At 35.6% G+C, this 16,572-nt stretch overlaps 1 protein-coding gene across 4 annotated transcripts in view; it reads left to right on the forward strand.

Moving 5' to 3' along the window:
* The window catches only part of LMBR1 (limb development membrane protein 1), a 189,195-nt gene that overhangs the window by 48,069 nt on the left and 124,554 nt on the right, over positions 1-16,572 (forward strand). For 3 of the 4 annotated variants that reach the window (XM_078152605.1, XM_021009600.2, XM_021009601.2), the window contains exon 4: positions 3,148-3,287. The exons of the other annotated variant lie outside the window; for it this stretch is intronic. In XM_078152605.1, coding sequence (XP_078008731.1) covers positions 3,148-3,287 — 140 coding nt within the window. The remainder of the gene's footprint in view (positions 1-3,147; positions 3,288-16,572) is intronic. 4 annotated transcript variants of the gene reach the window in all.

A 16,572-nucleotide genomic window follows, 5' to 3' on the forward strand; every position in this document is an offset into this window, starting at 1 on the left:
TTATAAAAATACTTTCCTCACAACTCTGTGACATAGTTTGTGCAAAGATTATTTCCCCCATTTTGCAAATGAGAAAGCTGAAGTTCGAAGGAGTGAAGGAATCCAACTGGTAAATATTAGGGCCAGGGTGTGAAATCACAGCTTAACTCCAGCTCTAGCTATATTTCTGCAACACTGTTGCTTCCACTAATGCTTAAGAGCTTTTGACAACAGTGTTGCCCAAAAGTGGTGGGTTTTTTGGGCTATATTTATGTATTTTTAAAATGTAGAAGATCCTGTCAAGATATATGATATTTTTCTTTATGTACCAAAACTGACCTGCCTAGGAATAACATTAACTAATGATTTCTTCCTTTTGGAGAACCACTAAAATTCAGTTACCCCATAGACTTTGGGGTTATTTTTGGTTTGCTTGTTTTGCTTTTGTTTAGTTTCTAGGGTACAAATGTATTTCAGTTTAGCAAATGTATATCAGGCCTGCTGTTTTTATATATTCTTTTTTGTCACTGATTTGTTGATATCAACAGATTTTATTTTTATACCAGTGGGGAGGGATGCTATTATAATTGTATCATAAAGAAAACTGTTATTAAGCTAGTACCTAGTCAGTCACTGACTAAAAATGACGTTTTAAATTTACTTTGTGAATCAACTGGTTGTGGTAAGTCCTGGCATGTTTACTAGAGGGTGGCGCATGAAGCCTTTCTCTGTGGTATATTGAGGCTGGCTTTGCTGCTGGGAAATAAGCTGAGACTTATTCTTACAACAACAGGAAACTGGAATAGATAACCGAATCTAGATGTGTTGATAGGCAGTACTTGCTTTGAAAACTGAGGGCCATGAGTTCACCTGCACCGATGAGTTAGTGGCTTGATTGGCCACCTTTACTTTTTGTCCCTGTGTCCCAATCTGTTTTGCTTCTACTTGTCATCTCCAGCTACTTCTTCAGTGTACCCCTGTAGACTTTGCTTCCTTGTTTTAGTAGATCAGTTTCTTAAAGTTGTTAATATGCCCAAACTGACTGTTGCTAATAGATGTGGTCCTCAAATCACAGTGAAGGCTGGAACCCTGGAGGTTTAATCCTGATTCAGCCACTTACTTTCTCTGTGAATTTGAGCTACTTATTTTGATCTCTGGGTTTCAATTTCATTTATAAAATGAGAGAGTTAGATTAGACGATCCCTAAGGACCCTTGGCATACTAACATTTTATGATTTGCTATGTTATTATTGTGTTAATGATATGTTAACAGGATTATGTTAATTGATCAATGAAAACTAAAATAAAAACATTTCTTAAAGTTTATACTTCCCACTTGTTCTGGTTCTATGGGTGACATTTTCATTTTGTAAGAGTTATGACATGTATGAATTGGAAGAGGTCTTGTAGATCATCTAGTCCAAAGGCATCAAACTCTGGACCAGCAGGCAGAAGCAGTCAGGAGTGCAAGGAGAGCCACATTAAGGTGTAATGAGTAAATATTTAACAAATTAATAAAAATACAATAGAACATGTTGTTTATTGTTGTACTTCAGTCCTGTCTTACTCTTCATGACCCTATTTGGGGTTTTCTTGGCTAAGATACTGGAGTGGTTTGCCATGTCCTTCTCCAGCTTATTTTCCAGTTGAGAGAAGTGAGGCAAACAGGGTTAAGTGACTTGCCCAGGGTCACGCAGCTAGTAAGCATCTGAGGCCAGATTTGAATTCAGGAAGATGAGTCTTCCTGACTCTAGGCCCAGTACTCCATCCACTGCCCCACAGTAGAACATAGGTAATGATAATTTGTGGTTTTCTGAGTCAATATGGGTCCACAAGGATCTATTTCTGTTTGAATTTGACACCCTTGAATTTGTCTATCTCCCTGGCTTTCCTGAGGAGTCTGAGAATCAGAAGGTTGTTGCTTGCCTTTAAGTCTGTGGTGGGTCAGAGCCAGTGCTAGAACTTGAATTACTGAGTGTGCAGTGCTTTTTCTGGTATATCACATGCCTTTTCAGGAAAGGTAATCAATCATACTTTTCCTATAGTTAAAATTTTAATTTTCATACAATATGGAAATTCTTCCCCCTTCCATTTGCCATCCAGATTTTTAGAACAGAGGGACCGTACCTCATTACTTGTTGCTTATGAAAAAATAGTTCTGTTATTTACCACAAGGTGGCATTGACTTCAAAGTCACATTTTAAAGTACGTATTTTAGGAGGTTGGTATGGATTTTTCATTGCTTTTACTTCTAATATGTTGTATTTGTTTTTAGATTCCTCTTTTGGAAGGCTTTAATGGAAGAGATGTTTTATTTAAAAAATGGTTTTCACTTCCCTGATGTTGGTATACTTTATAGTTTTCCTTTCATTTGTCCATTCTACACCTGTGGTTGTATAAGATTTAGCCTGGATTGACCTTTCCCCTTATTAATACTTTTTGTAGACCTGCATTTTAATCACTTGAAACAATTGTCACACTGTTGTGTGACTATGTTTGCCAGACCGTTAAACAGATACAGTCATGAAATAAGTATTTATACTTACTTTAAGATTAGATTTCACGTTTGCAAAGCCACATTTCCTTTATCTTCAGTGGTTAAATGATATTTTACTTCAGTATATGCTGGTGTTCTTTTGGCCCCCATTTTTACATCCCACAATATTTTTGCAGAACCATAGAGTTCCAGTACTAAAAGGAACACTGAGATCATCTATTCCCCATCTCTTTCTGTCCCAGATTTCAATTCTGCCCAAGATGTTTCTTGGACCTATCCATATAAATGAATTTAGTGAAGATTGTAAAGATTGGAGAACGCTGTGGTGTCATCAATAGACCTGGCCTCAGGGCCAAGAAGATTTGGGTTCGAGGCCTGCTTCTGACACATGTTAGTTGTGTAACTCTGGATAAGTCTGTTAAACTCAGTGGCCTGCACAGTTTTCTAAGGCTGTGAGAAAGTGTGTTAGTAGAGAAAGAGAGTTTCATTCCTTGTGTATCAGTGAAATAACAAGTCTAACCTCTATTCATGTCCTTTAAAGAAGGATGTTTTTAACTTCGTGCAGTTTTTAAAGTCCTGGAAGTAGTCCATATTTGAAAAGCATTTGCATTATAGACCCTTTGCTCCTTTAAGTCTTTGGGGTAACTAACTTTTTTTTTTTTCCCTTTCAGGCTGTTTTTGAGCACCTTCACGTTAGCGGTTTCAGCTGGTGCAGTTTTGCTTCTTCCTTTCTCAATAATCAGCAATGAAATCCTCCTTTCTTTTCCACAAAACTACTATATTCAGTGGTTAAATGGCTCCTTGATTCATGGTTAGTATATACATTGACAAATAGGATTTAAAATAGATATTTTTCAAAGTTTTTTCCTCTTGTCTATTTATCTTTTAAAAATTGTTTTTGAATCTTTGGAAGGAATTGAGGAAGTAAATTTATTTTGGTTTTCTATTTCATTTTCAAGATTTAAAAATAAAGTATACCATAAAGCTTTTATGAAGCTTTAATAGAAACAGAAAATCTGATTTTACATTTCAATATTGTTATTCCATTACTAGTCTAAATGATATTTGTGAAAAGCTTATTTCAATCAATAGTCAAGTATTTATTTTTAAAAAATTAAAAGTTACTTAAATGAACAGGTAGATTGATTTGTTTAGAACCTACTATATGCAAAAAATTGTGCTAGGTGCTAGATAAAGATAAATACACATCACAGCTACTCTTCTTAAAAGGGCCAGATACCCTCACCAGCTGCCAATCAATTGCATCCTGTAGGACAGGCAAGCTGGCCTAGTTGAAGTAAGGTACTCCATAGGAGAGGCAGCAGGCAGCATGTGCCAGGCAAGTTACATCACCACCGGCATCACCTGGACCACTCCCCTCAGACCTCATGAAGATGGCCCAGGACTGTGGGCCCAAGAGCCATGCCATCATCCTGGGAAGCATCCCCTGTGGAGATACAGCCTGGAGACTGGTTCTGCAGGTGCTGCAGCCACAGTCATTGAAGACCCAGAAAAGGAAATTCTTGTCACCATGGTCCTTGAGATGGCTCCACATAGAAACTGACATTATAGGAATAACAAGAAAGAAGAGGCATGACCTGCTTTGCTGCTGTACCCTAAGGACTGTGGGATCTCTGCATATGACTCTCATCTGAAGCTTCCCAGATGTGCTTTCTGCCCCATTAGACTGTGAGCTCCTGGAGCTGGTCTTGCTTAGTATAGTGTTTCCTATGTGGAAAGCTCTTCATAAGTTCTCCCTCTCTCCTTCCGTTCTTTCCTTTCTTTCTCTCCTAGAGATGGTAGATAGATGGTGCAGAGAATAGAGCATTGGACCTGGAGTCAGGAAGACACTGTCTCAGACACTTAACTGTGTAACCCTGGGCAAGTCACGTAGTTCTGTTTGCCTTAGGTTCCTCATCTGTAAAATGGGGATAATTATAACACCTACCTTCCAGGATTATTTTGGGAATCAAATGAATGTTTGTAAGCACTTAGTATAATGCCTGGCACATTGTAGGTGCTTAATAAATGCTTTTCCCTTTCCCTCCCCTCTTTTCCTTTTCTCCTTTGCCTTCCCCTCTTTTCTTCCTTTCTTACCTTCCTGCTTTCTTCCTTTTGGACATTTCAAATTCTAGGTGTATAAAACAGAGCTTCTCTATTTCCCCAAACCCAGCCATCTTCCAAAATTCCCTATTTCTGACAAGAACACCACTGCATCTTTCCTGTCAATCCAGGTTTATGACCTATTTTTGTATTTGACTACTCATTCTTTCTCACCCCTCATAGCTAGTCAGTTGTCAGATTTTGTTGTATCTAAGTCTACCACATCTCTCTCACATATTTTCTTTATCTTTTTTGTCACTTCCAATTTTATTGATGTGTTTTGTTTTTACATTACATACATTTACATGTTGCTTCCCATTTCATGAGAGGTCTGTTATAACAAGATACAAACAGTTGTAAAACTAATAATAGTTAGATCATCTGAAAGTGCATGCATCATTTCATGTCTGTATCACTCCTACCACTTCTTTTTTTAATGAACAGAAATGTTTTCTTTCCCTCCTATTTTCTACTCCTTCCAAAAAAAAAAGAAAAGGAAAAAATACAACAAATTTCTTGTATAGCTAATCTAAACATGCTGTCACATCATTGCTGATAAAAACCCTTCTGTAACTCAATAGGCATAAGAGTTTCTGAACAAAACATTCCTTTCCTTATGATCAGCTTAGGGATGAGCCTCTCTGAATTTAGCTATTCTGGCCTTTGGACAATAGACCAAGAACCTATATCCTATTTAATTCAGCAAGCATCAAATGTCTGCTATGTGTAAAGTACCATATTCAAAGTCTTTGCATGTTTTCGGTCCTATGAGAGCTTGTATCTTAGTGGTACAGGCTTTGAGAACCTAGAGGTACTTTCACACTACAGTGAAGAATCAGAGTAGAATTTTAATGGAACAGCTATATGGGGGAATCTTTTTTCTCTTGCCCTGTTTTACCTTTTTTAAAATTACTAATAGTAAAAACCTTCAGAGAAACATTGTAAGGAACACTGTGCTTGTTCTAAGAACAGAAGAACAGGGTAGAAACTAAAATTACTTTCTCTTCTGTGCTGGACCAGAAGAAAACTGGGTTGAGGAAAGGGAAGCAAGCTGGCCAGTGTGAGATCCATAAAAAAACGGATTAGGTTACCCAGAGCACTCCTTGGAACTTACATGTCCTTGGGCGTCCATACTGGAAGGAGATCCCGGCTTGTCCATCATTCTGATAACTCCTTACTCTGCTGCAATTCTTGACTTTATGTCCCACCTTGCAAGAGTTGCCACTAGTGGATTAGAGTTGGAGATATTTCTGAACCCATTATAGTAGGAGAGATATGTTTCTGGCCTTTCAATTTGGAACATTTTCTAAGTGAAGATTGGATGAACCCTTGCAGAAGGGTTCATCAGTGTTGATTACATTCTTTAGTGCAATTAGAAGTGGTATGGTTAAATGGGCTTATATGGACTGGCCTCTTTGTTGGAAAAATGTATTTTATGCCTTAAGAAACAATATAAATAATAATAATGATACCTAATGTTTATATAGCACTTTCTGTGTGCTAGATAACTATGCTAAGCACTTTACAAATATTATCTCATTTGATCCTCACAACCCTGGGAGGTAGATGCTCTTATTATTCCTATGTTATAGTTGAGGAAGTTGAGGCAAAGAGAGAGGTTAAGTGACTTGCCCAGAATCACACAGCTAGTAAATGTCTGAGGTTAGATTTGAACTCAGGTGTTCTTGACTGCAGGCCTACCTTTCTATCTATTGGGTCATCTAGCTGCCCATAGAAATTATATGAGAATACTTATAACATGGAGAGAGAATAAAACAGAGCCATATCCAAGCAGTTAAAGACAGTAATAGTAGCAACAAATTCATATTATATATGTTATAAAGAAGGTCGGAATAAAGAATGATACAGGTACTAGTATCTTAAAATCAGTGTCAACATATTTAGGAGTGGGATTAATATTAGGTAAATAATAAAAGTTATAGGCATATATACACAGTTACAACCTCAGGATATTTTTGTTTTAGCTTACATGTTATCTGTGCCTTAGTTTCTATACCTGTAAAATAATACGGTTGGACTCAGTGACCCCTGATATCTCTTCTAGCTCGAAATCTGTTATCTTATGCTTGTTGGTCTTGATCTCTTTTCTTATGCATATCTGTACATGTCAATAAAAGTTAAAGTAAAATTTATATTTTAAAATGAAATATTCATAATTCAAGGAATCTAGCTTAAAATAGAATTTTGTAATCTTCCTTTATAAATTGGAGATTGCTTGTTCCTTGTAGGTTTTCTTTTATAGAACATGCTCATAGTGCTTTTGTAGACTTAGAAATATATAGAACCATTTCATGGTTGGTTGGATGGGATTGGGTACAAATTAGAGAGTTTGGATACTTTCACCTTAAGAAAGTATTATCAGTGATAAATTATGTGATATAATTTTGAACTTTTAAATATCTGTGCGGTTAGCTGGTATGGTGGATAGAGCTCTAGGTCTGGAATCAGGAAGACATGAGTTCAAATTTAGCCTCAGATACCTATCAGCCAGAGAAGTCATTTAACCTTTGTCAGCCTCAGTTTCCTCATCTGTAAAATGAGGATACTAATAGCAACTGCCTCACAGGGTTGTAGTGAGGATTAAATGAGATATTATTTGTAAAGCACTTTTCAGAATGCCTGGCACATAGTAGGTACTTAATAAATGTCTGGTCCCTTTTTCCCCTTCCCTTTCCTTTTCTTTCATTGTTGTGACTATTCCTTCTCCTGGCACAAATTACAATTGTGTTTCATCTCTGTGTTTTCCCATAAATCTTCTGCCTTTCTAGAAGATAAAAATGTATGTGTACTCAAATGTATGTGTGGGTGTGTGTCTGTATACATATATATATATATATATATATGTGTGGGTGTGTGTCTGTATACATACATATATATGTATGTATACAGACACACACCCACACACAGACTTATGCTCTTTCCCTCCTGTCTGTGAGAGTCATCTCTACAGTAATCAAGGAGTGAGGGTACAAGTAGGGAACAAATAGACTTTTGCAGTAGAAATTTAACAATGGACTACATCTATACTATCTCACAGTTAACTAAACTGTGTTTTGTTGCTTATGAAAAGCATTTGATTTGGTAGTACAGAAATCACTTTTTACAACAAGTTTTCTCCAATTCGTATATCAAGATCATTCGGGATTCCTTGGAAGATGCATGACAGAAATAACTTTTCTATGGACTTATGATAATAAACATCAGGTTTAAACTTAACCTTAGGTTTAAAACAGGGAGAAATATACTCATCAAATTTATTCACCATTAATGGAAGAGATATAGCACACAGTTCAGGTTGAGGAAGGATTTCCTTTGGATGTTGAAGTCTTTCATATACTCCTATTTGCATCAAATCTCAAGACATTGAAGAGCTTCCTGAAAGAGATCTGTAATCACTCAAAGGAGTTTGGCCCATCTGCCCACACAAGAAAGACCAGTGGGTGAAGAATGTCTGTTGCCTAGATTTCAGCATGTACTTGGGCATTCAGCCTATAGGTACTTGTTTAATAGTGTGTATATCTGGAACAGACAATTCAGATGGACAGTAATTGAATAGAAGGAGGAGAGTGGACTGGATTTCTTTTTTTTTTTGTAAAGCAGGCAGGTAACAAATATTTATTAAGCACTTATGTGGCCAGCACTGTGCCAAACACCAATACCTGACCTCAAGGAGCTTACATTCTTTTTTTTAAAAATTAGTTTATTTTGGTTTATCAACAATCATTTCCTGTAAGCTTTTGAGTTTTAAATTTTTCTCCCCCTACCTCCTTTACTCCTCCCCAAGATGGCACACAATCTGATATAGGCTATACATATACATTCCTATTAAATATATTTTCACATTAGTGATGTTGTAAGTAAGAATTAGAACCAATAAGAGGAACCACCAGAAAGAGGAAACAAAACACAACAGAAGAAAAAAATAGCAAATAGTATGCTTCAATCTGCATTCCAACTCCATAGTTCTTTCTTTGGATGTGGATACCATTTTCCATTATGAGGCCTTTGGAGATGTCTTAGATCCTTGTATTGCTGAGAAGGGTTAAGTCTGTCAATATTAGTCATCGCACAACGTGGCTGTTACTGTGTACAACATTCTCCTGATTCTGTTCACTTCACTCAGCATCAGACCATACAAGTCTTTCCAGGTTTTTCTGAATCTGCCTGTTCATCATTTCTTATTCCATTACATTCATATACCAAAACTTGTTCAGACATTCCCCAGTTGATGGGCATCCCCTGGATTTCCATTTCTTTGCCACCACAAAATGATCTGCTGTAAATATTTTTGTACATGTGGTGGACTGGATTTCTTTCAGAAAATTACAAAGCTCTTTTATTGAACTGTGCTTTTTTTTTGTAGCAAAAGCTCATCTTTTCAATACTAACATTTATGAATGCTTTCATATAATAGCAAGACTTGGATCACCACTATCTCTGAAGAACTAAAGATGAGTATCACACAAAGGGCAGTGGAGAAGTGCATGGTTGTATGAGCAAGCTGAAACATATGACCAACTAGGAACTGAGAAGAAGAATTGAAAGAAGGAAGTCATCAAGGAATTACATGACAGGAAGAGAAAATGGGCCGGTCACATAGCAAGGGCAGAGGATGGTGGGTGGATTGTCAGGGTACTCCACTGTAATCCTCTCAGTGTCAGGAGAAATCAGTGAAAACTTCCAGCACAATGGGTAGAACCCCTGAGGCAAACTTCTAGGAGAAAATGGACAAAAGTTGCAAAGGATGAATAAGCTTCAGTGAGTTTCAAATTGCATTGTTGGAGGGGATTCTTAGATCAAGATCACAGGTATGTATGAGTATACATGTGTACAGATATTCATGCTCATTTTAAATTAAATTTTCCTATTGGCAAGCATTTATTTTCTGTCCCTTTCAACTCTTGCCCACTTTAATTAACAAAGAAAACAGAAGCTTTTAAAATAGCATTTTATTTTTTCCAATTACATGTAAAGACAATTTTAACATTCATTTTTAATAAATTTTGAGCTACAAATTTTCTCCCTCCCTTCTCCCCTCCCTAAAACAGTAAGCGATTTGACATAGGTTATGTATGTGCAATCATGTAAGACATATTTCCATGTTAGTCATGTTGTGAAAGAAGAAACAGACCAAAAGAAAAAAAAACATAAAAAAAATAAAGTGTAAATAGTATGTTTTGATATGCATTTAGATTCCATCAGTTCTTTCTCTAGATGTGGATAGCATTTTTCATCATGAATCCTTTAGAATTATTTTGGATCATTGTATTGCTGAGAATAGCTAAGTCATTCACAATTGATCATCATACAATATTATTGTTATGGTGTACAATGTTCTCCTGGTTCTGTTCACCTCACTTTGCATCAGTTCATGTAAGTCTTTCCAGGTTTTTCTGAAGTCATCTTGCTTGTCATTTCTTATACCACAATAGTATTCCATTACATTCATATATCACAACTTATTCAGCCATTTCCCAGTTGATGGGTATCCCCTCAATTTCCAGTTCTTTGCTACCACAAAAAGAGCTGCTATGACTATTTTTGTACATGTGGTACCCTTTTTTATGATCTCTTTGGGATACAGACCTAGAAGTGATATTGGTAGATCAAAGGGTATGTGCAGTTTGATTGCCCTTTGAGCATAGCAGAATCTTTTTTTTTAAATCAAATATGCATAGACAAGACAAAATATTAGCCATGTTCAGAAATGTATGTTTTCATTCTGCATATTGAGCCCATTGCGTCTCTGTCAGGTGGTGGATGGCATGCTTTATCACCAGTCCCTTGCAATTATGGTTGGCCATAGCACTGGTCAGGATTCTTAAGACTTTTAAAACTGTCCACTTCTAGTGTTGTTATTGCACAAATTTTTCTTCTGGTTCTACTTGCGTCATTCCATATCATTTTATTCAAATTTCCCTACTTTTCTGAAATTGTCCCTTTTGTGATTTGTCAATCTGTGAGTTGCTTTAACTTGCATCTTCCTAATTGGTAGTGATTTGGAGAACTTTTACATATGACAATTGATGGCTTGGTTTTTTAACTGTGAAAACTATTTGTCATATCCTTTGGCCATTTATCTATTGAGGAATAGCTCTTATTCTTATACATTTGAATCAGTTCCTTATATATCTTGGAAATTAAATCTTTATCAGAGAAACTTCCTGCAGACTTTTCCCCCCAGTCAATTGTTTCTTTTCTAATCTTAACTATATTGGTTTTGTTTGTTTTTTTAAAAAAACAACTTTTAAAATTGTCATGAAATCAAAATAGTTCATTTTATCTCGTGATCCTCTATATGCTTTGTTTGGTCATGAGCTGTTCCCTCATCAAAGTATCTAAAAAGTAATTTCTTCCTTGTTCCTTTGATTAATTTGTGGTTGTATACTTAGGTATTTAAAGTGTGGTCTTTTACATCTAATTCATGTATCTTTTGGGAGCATATCTTGGTAGATGGTGAGAGGTATTGATATAAACTTCATTTTGACTGTTTCCCAGTATTCCCATGAGTTTTTGTTAGCTAGTGAATCCTTACCCCAGAAGTTGTTGTCTTTGGATTAATAGAAGGCTAACCTCATTATTTTCAATTTTATTTTTATAAATATTATTTATAGAAAAATAGATCATTTTAATGATTATTGCTTTGCAGTATAATTTGAGATCTGATCCTGCTAGGTCTCCTTCCGTTCCACTTTCCCCCTAATTTTCCTAATTTTTCTAATTCTTGATCTTTTGTTCCTGCAGTTTAATTTCATTATTATTTTTTATAGCTCTACAAATGAATTGTTTGGTAGCTTGAGTGTTACGGCACTGAATAAGTAAATTAATTTAGATAATATTGTCACTGGATAGTATTTATTTATTGGCCTGGCCTACTTGTGAACAGTCAGTTTTTTTGTGTTTTATGTTATTTTTCAATTAATAATTTTTGTCTTCTTTTTACCACTTTTTAGAATTTTCAGTTAACAACCATGTGTATTCTTCATTTCCTACCACCCCCCCCCCAATTAAAAAATGGGAAAACAAAAGCATTGTAACAAATGGACATAGCTGAGTAAAACAAATTCTTACATTGTGTACAAAAATATGTGTCTTTTGGCAGCTTGAATCTATTACCTCTCTGTCTGGAGGTTGGTAGCATGGAAAATAGGTATATCATCCTAAATCCTCTGGAATCGTGGTTGGTCATTGAGTTGATCTGTGATCTTAAGTCTTTTAAAATTGTTTGTCTTTACAGTATTGTCATCATATAAATGATTGTTCTGCTTTGAGCAATTATTATTTCTCCAGTTATTTAATATTGGAGTATTAAATAATATTATTTAGTACTTTTGAAAAGAGTGTTTTATAATTGCATTCATATATTTCCTGTGTATCTTAGTAGATAGACTTCTGAGTATTTTATACATTGTATAATTATTTTAAAGGAAATTTCTCTTTCTGTATCTTTCTCCTGTATTTTATTGGCAGTGTATAGTAAAGCTGATGATGTATGTGGATTTATTTTTTATTTTGCGACTTTGCTGAAGTTACTATTTCAATTACTTTTTTAGTTGACTATTGGGTACTTTAAGTATACTCTCATCTCATCTTCAAAAACTTTAATTGCATTTCATCTTTGCATATATTCACTTCCTGTTTTTTCTTTTTCTTGTTTTATTGCTGTAGCAAGCATTTCTAATATTTTCATAATTAGTAGTGATTATTGAAGACATCCTTGCTTATCCCTGATCTTGATGAAAAGACACTAGTTTATCCCTATTATGTATAGTACTGGCTCTTAATTTTAGATAGATACTATAGTAATAAAGGCTTATTTATTCCTATTTTCCTAGTTTTTAAACAAGTATTTGTTGTTTTGGTAAAGCTTTTTCTGCATCTATTTTTATAATTATATGTTTTTTGTTGATCTTTTTACTAACATGATCTGTTATGTTTATTGGTTTCCTAATATTGAATTGACTCTGCATTGCTGGTGTAAATCCGACTGATTCATAGTGTATAATCTTTGTGATATGTTGTTGTAGCAGCTTTGCTAACATTTTATTTAAAGTTTTTGCTTCAGTATTCATTAGATAGTATAGTTTTATTCCTCTGTTTTGACTCTACCAGGTTTAGGCATCAAGAAGTATATATATCATAGAAAGAATTTGGTAAAATCTCTTTCTTTGCTATTTTTGCAGACAGTTTGGGTAATGTTGAAATTAATTATTCTTTGAATGCTTGATAAAATTTGCTTGCAAATTTATTTGGTGCTAAGTTTTTCTTCCCTCTGGAAGCTTATTTATGATTTGTTTGGTATCTTTTCTTGAGAATTAGTTGTTTAAATTTTCTACTTATCTCTTAACCTAGATACTTTATACTTTGGCAAGTATTCATTTCATTTAAATTGTCATTTTTATTGGCATATTTTTGAGCATAATAGTTTCTAATAATTTCCTTTTTTCTTCATATGCCAGTCAATAAACATTTATTATGTACCTACTATGTGCCAGGCACTGTGCTAAACACGAGGGATGCAAAAAACAGCAAAAAACAGTCCCTACCCTCAAGGAATTGGCAATCTAATGGGAGAAACAAAAACCAAGAAATATGTACAAAAGCTATATACAGAATAAATAGGAAATAATTAAAAGAGAGAAGGCAGTCAAATTAAAAGGGGTTGGGAAAATTGTCTTATAGAAGATGGGACTTGAAGAAAGCCAAGGTAGCCAGTAGATGGAGATGAAGCCATTTACACATGGGAAACAACTAGAGAAATTCCTGGAACCATGGGGCTGGAATGTCTTTTCAGTGGAACAGCAAAGAGCCCATTGTCACTGGATCAAGAATACATGGCATAGAGTAAGGTATATGAAGGCTGGAGAGGTAGGAAGGGGACTAAGTTATGATGGACTTTGAATACCAGGTAGAAGATTCTGTATTTGATCCTGGTGGTGATAGGGGTGCCACTGGAGTTTATTAAGTAGGGGGATAACATAGTCAAATCTACACTATAGGAAAATAATGTTGGTGGATAATGGATTGGAGTGGGAAGAAACCTGAGGCAGGCAGACCCACTGGCAAACTACGGCAGTAGTCTAGACTTGAAGTGATGAGAGCCTATTCCAGAGTGGTGACAGTATTAGAGGAGAGAAGAGTATGTATTCAAGAGATGTTGCAAAGGTGAAATAATTGACAAGCCTTGTCAATAGCATGGGTATGGAAGATGAGAGAATAAGGAATCAAGGATGACTTCTAGGTTGTGAGCATCAGGGATTGAGAGATGGTGTTACCTTCTGCAGTAACAGGGAAGATAGGAGAAGGGGGGAGGGCTTAGGGGGAAAGATAAGAAGTTCAGTTTGGGGCATATTAATATTAGATGTCTACTGTACATCCTGTTCAAGGTGACTGAAAATCAGTTGGAAATGTGAGATTGGAGGTCAGCAGAGAGGTTAGGGCAGAATAGATAGGTTCATCTGTTATGAATTCCTTTATATTTTTGATACTGGTATATTTTGCTTTCCTTTTAAAAAAATCAGATTAGCCAATGGTTTATTGTATTGTTTCTTAAAAAAAAAAGACTCCAGTTTTTATTAATTCAATAGGGTTTTTTTTTGCTTTCAACATTTAAAATATTTTCTTTAATTTTTCAGTTTCTATTTTGGTATTCAATTATGGTTTTAAAATTTGTTGGTTTTCTAGTTTTTTTCATTTCATGCCCCATTTGTTGATCTGTTTCTTCTCTCTTGAAAATATCTAGTGATATAAATTCTCCCTTAAGGATTCTTTTGGCTGCATCCTGCAAATTTTGGCATGTTGTCTCATTATTGTCATCTTTAATGAAATGATTTATTGTTTCTGTATTAGTGGGTTGATCCACCAGTTTGTTAGAATTAAGTTATTTTGCCTCAAATTAATGTTGATCTTTTTTTTTCAGTGGCCATTTTTGTTACCTTGTGGTTAATAATTAATGTTAATATTTCGGCTTTGCTGAATTTGTTAGGTTTTTATGCCTTAATACATAGTTTGTTTTTGTAAAGGTGCTATGTACAACTTATAATATGTATACTCTTATGTTTACATTCAGGAATCTCCAAAGATGTATCATATCTAATGTAAAAAAAAATTTAAGTTCTTAACTTCTTTCTTGTTTATTTATTTATTTTTTAAATTACATTTAGAATGGTAGGGTACATTGAGGTTCCTTCAGTATTGTACTATTTTCCCCCTGTAACTCTTTTGGGTTTTCATTTAAGTACTACTATGCCATTTGTTACATACATGTTAAGTATTAATATTAATTCGTTGTGTTATAGGCATGCCTCTAAAGCCAGCACCCTCTTAGTTCAGGTTCAGTGTTGGGACAAAAATCAGGCCCTTGTAAGTCACTGAAAATTTTACAAAGGAGGAGATTTACTTTACCTTAACATGGCAAAGATATGTAACAAGTAGCTCTTAGCTTCTCTGGATGTGGTCCCTCTTGTCTCCATTTGGAAATATGTCCTGTCAATTGGTCAACGGAGGATGGCAACCCACCAAGCAACCCACCAAGTCTGAGAGGTGCTGATTACATGTAACTGGGATCTTTTTTGTTTCCAAACCAGTAAATTGCATCAGGGAAGGTGGGATCAGTCAGATTGTGTCAGGGAGGGGAGAGTGGGAGGAAGCGTCTGGGTCAGGGAAGCTGCTTCAGAAAACCACTGGGCCTGTCACACATAGTCTGTTACCTTTCAGCATAATGGGGTTTTCCTGTTTATATGTTTTAAACAATTCTATTTTTGCTGTTGCTTTCCCTTCAGATCTTGATTCCTATCCTTGTCTTTTTGAGTTTGACTGAATTCTATATATGTATCTTTATGTTCCAAGTATGTTTCTTACAAGCAGAATTTTATTAGGTAGTGCTTTCTAATCCATTTTTTAATATGCATATTGAGAAACAGGGTGTGAAGTGAGTAGAGTGTTGGCCGTGGTGATAGGAAGACCTGGATTCAAATGCCTCCTTTTACACTTACTGGCCATGTGATCCTTGGCAAATCACCTAACCTTCGCTGCCCTAGGCAAATGTTAAGGTTGTGTTTTTTAATTTTTTAATTTTTGGGGGGATGGGGGGAAGAGAAGAAGAAAAACTTTGTCATCTGAATTTACTTAGAATTTACCTGGTATTTATGTTAGATATTCAAGAGAAGATGCTGACCTGCGTTGACAGAAGCAGTTTGTTCATTCAGGAGTTCTCTATACTGATAAAATCAAAGATGCTGTACCTATACTTGCATATCTATTTTATTTCCCTAAAGATTACTTAAAGATTCCCTAAAGGTAGGGGGCAGCTAGGTGGCGCAGTGGATGCAGCTGAGTCAGGAGGACAGTTAGTTCAAATCTGGCCTCAGACACTTGAGACTTACTAGCTGTGTGACCATGGGCAAGTCACTTAACCCCTATTGCCTCAGAAAAAAAAAAAATTCCCTAAAGGAATCATTAGTTGTTATTAGATGACCTCTACCAATCATCTTATAAGTTCTGCTATAGTTGCTCTAAATCTCATGACTTAACTTTTTAGGATTTGTGCCCTACTCCTTCAGTAGACTAACTATGCTTATGTGAAGTTTTTTTCAGCTTTCCCTCCTCCATTTGTAGTATTGGCCCTAAAATGTAGTAAGCGCAGCAGGAGAAGAAAGTTCTATTATTTTCCTGTCTCCATGGACTTCTGTTTTATTGTGAGTGAGTTATTCTTCTTTGCTCTGTCTCTTTGCATCTCATAGCCTGAGGCTCCATTTATCTTCAGAGAGCAGAAACTGTGGTGGGTTATCTGTTCTCCTGAATAGTAGCTCCTGACATCACCCTTTTCTTTGACATTTTGCTAACAGATCCCTTTGTTGTTGTTTCACTTAAAAAACCTCACTTTGGACTGGAAATCCCATAGTAGCTGTCCTGGATTTATCCATGCTTCCCATCTTCTGGTGGTTTAGTATATATTATATTATTACATTATT

The sequence above is a fragment of the Phascolarctos cinereus genome, unplaced genomic scaffold (genome assembly GCF_003287225.1).
Source record: "Phascolarctos cinereus isolate Bilbo 61053 unplaced genomic scaffold, phaCin_HiC Scaffold_1;HRSCAF=81, whole genome shotgun sequence".
NCBI lineage: Eukaryota > Metazoa > Chordata > Mammalia > Diprotodontia > Phascolarctidae > Phascolarctos > Phascolarctos cinereus.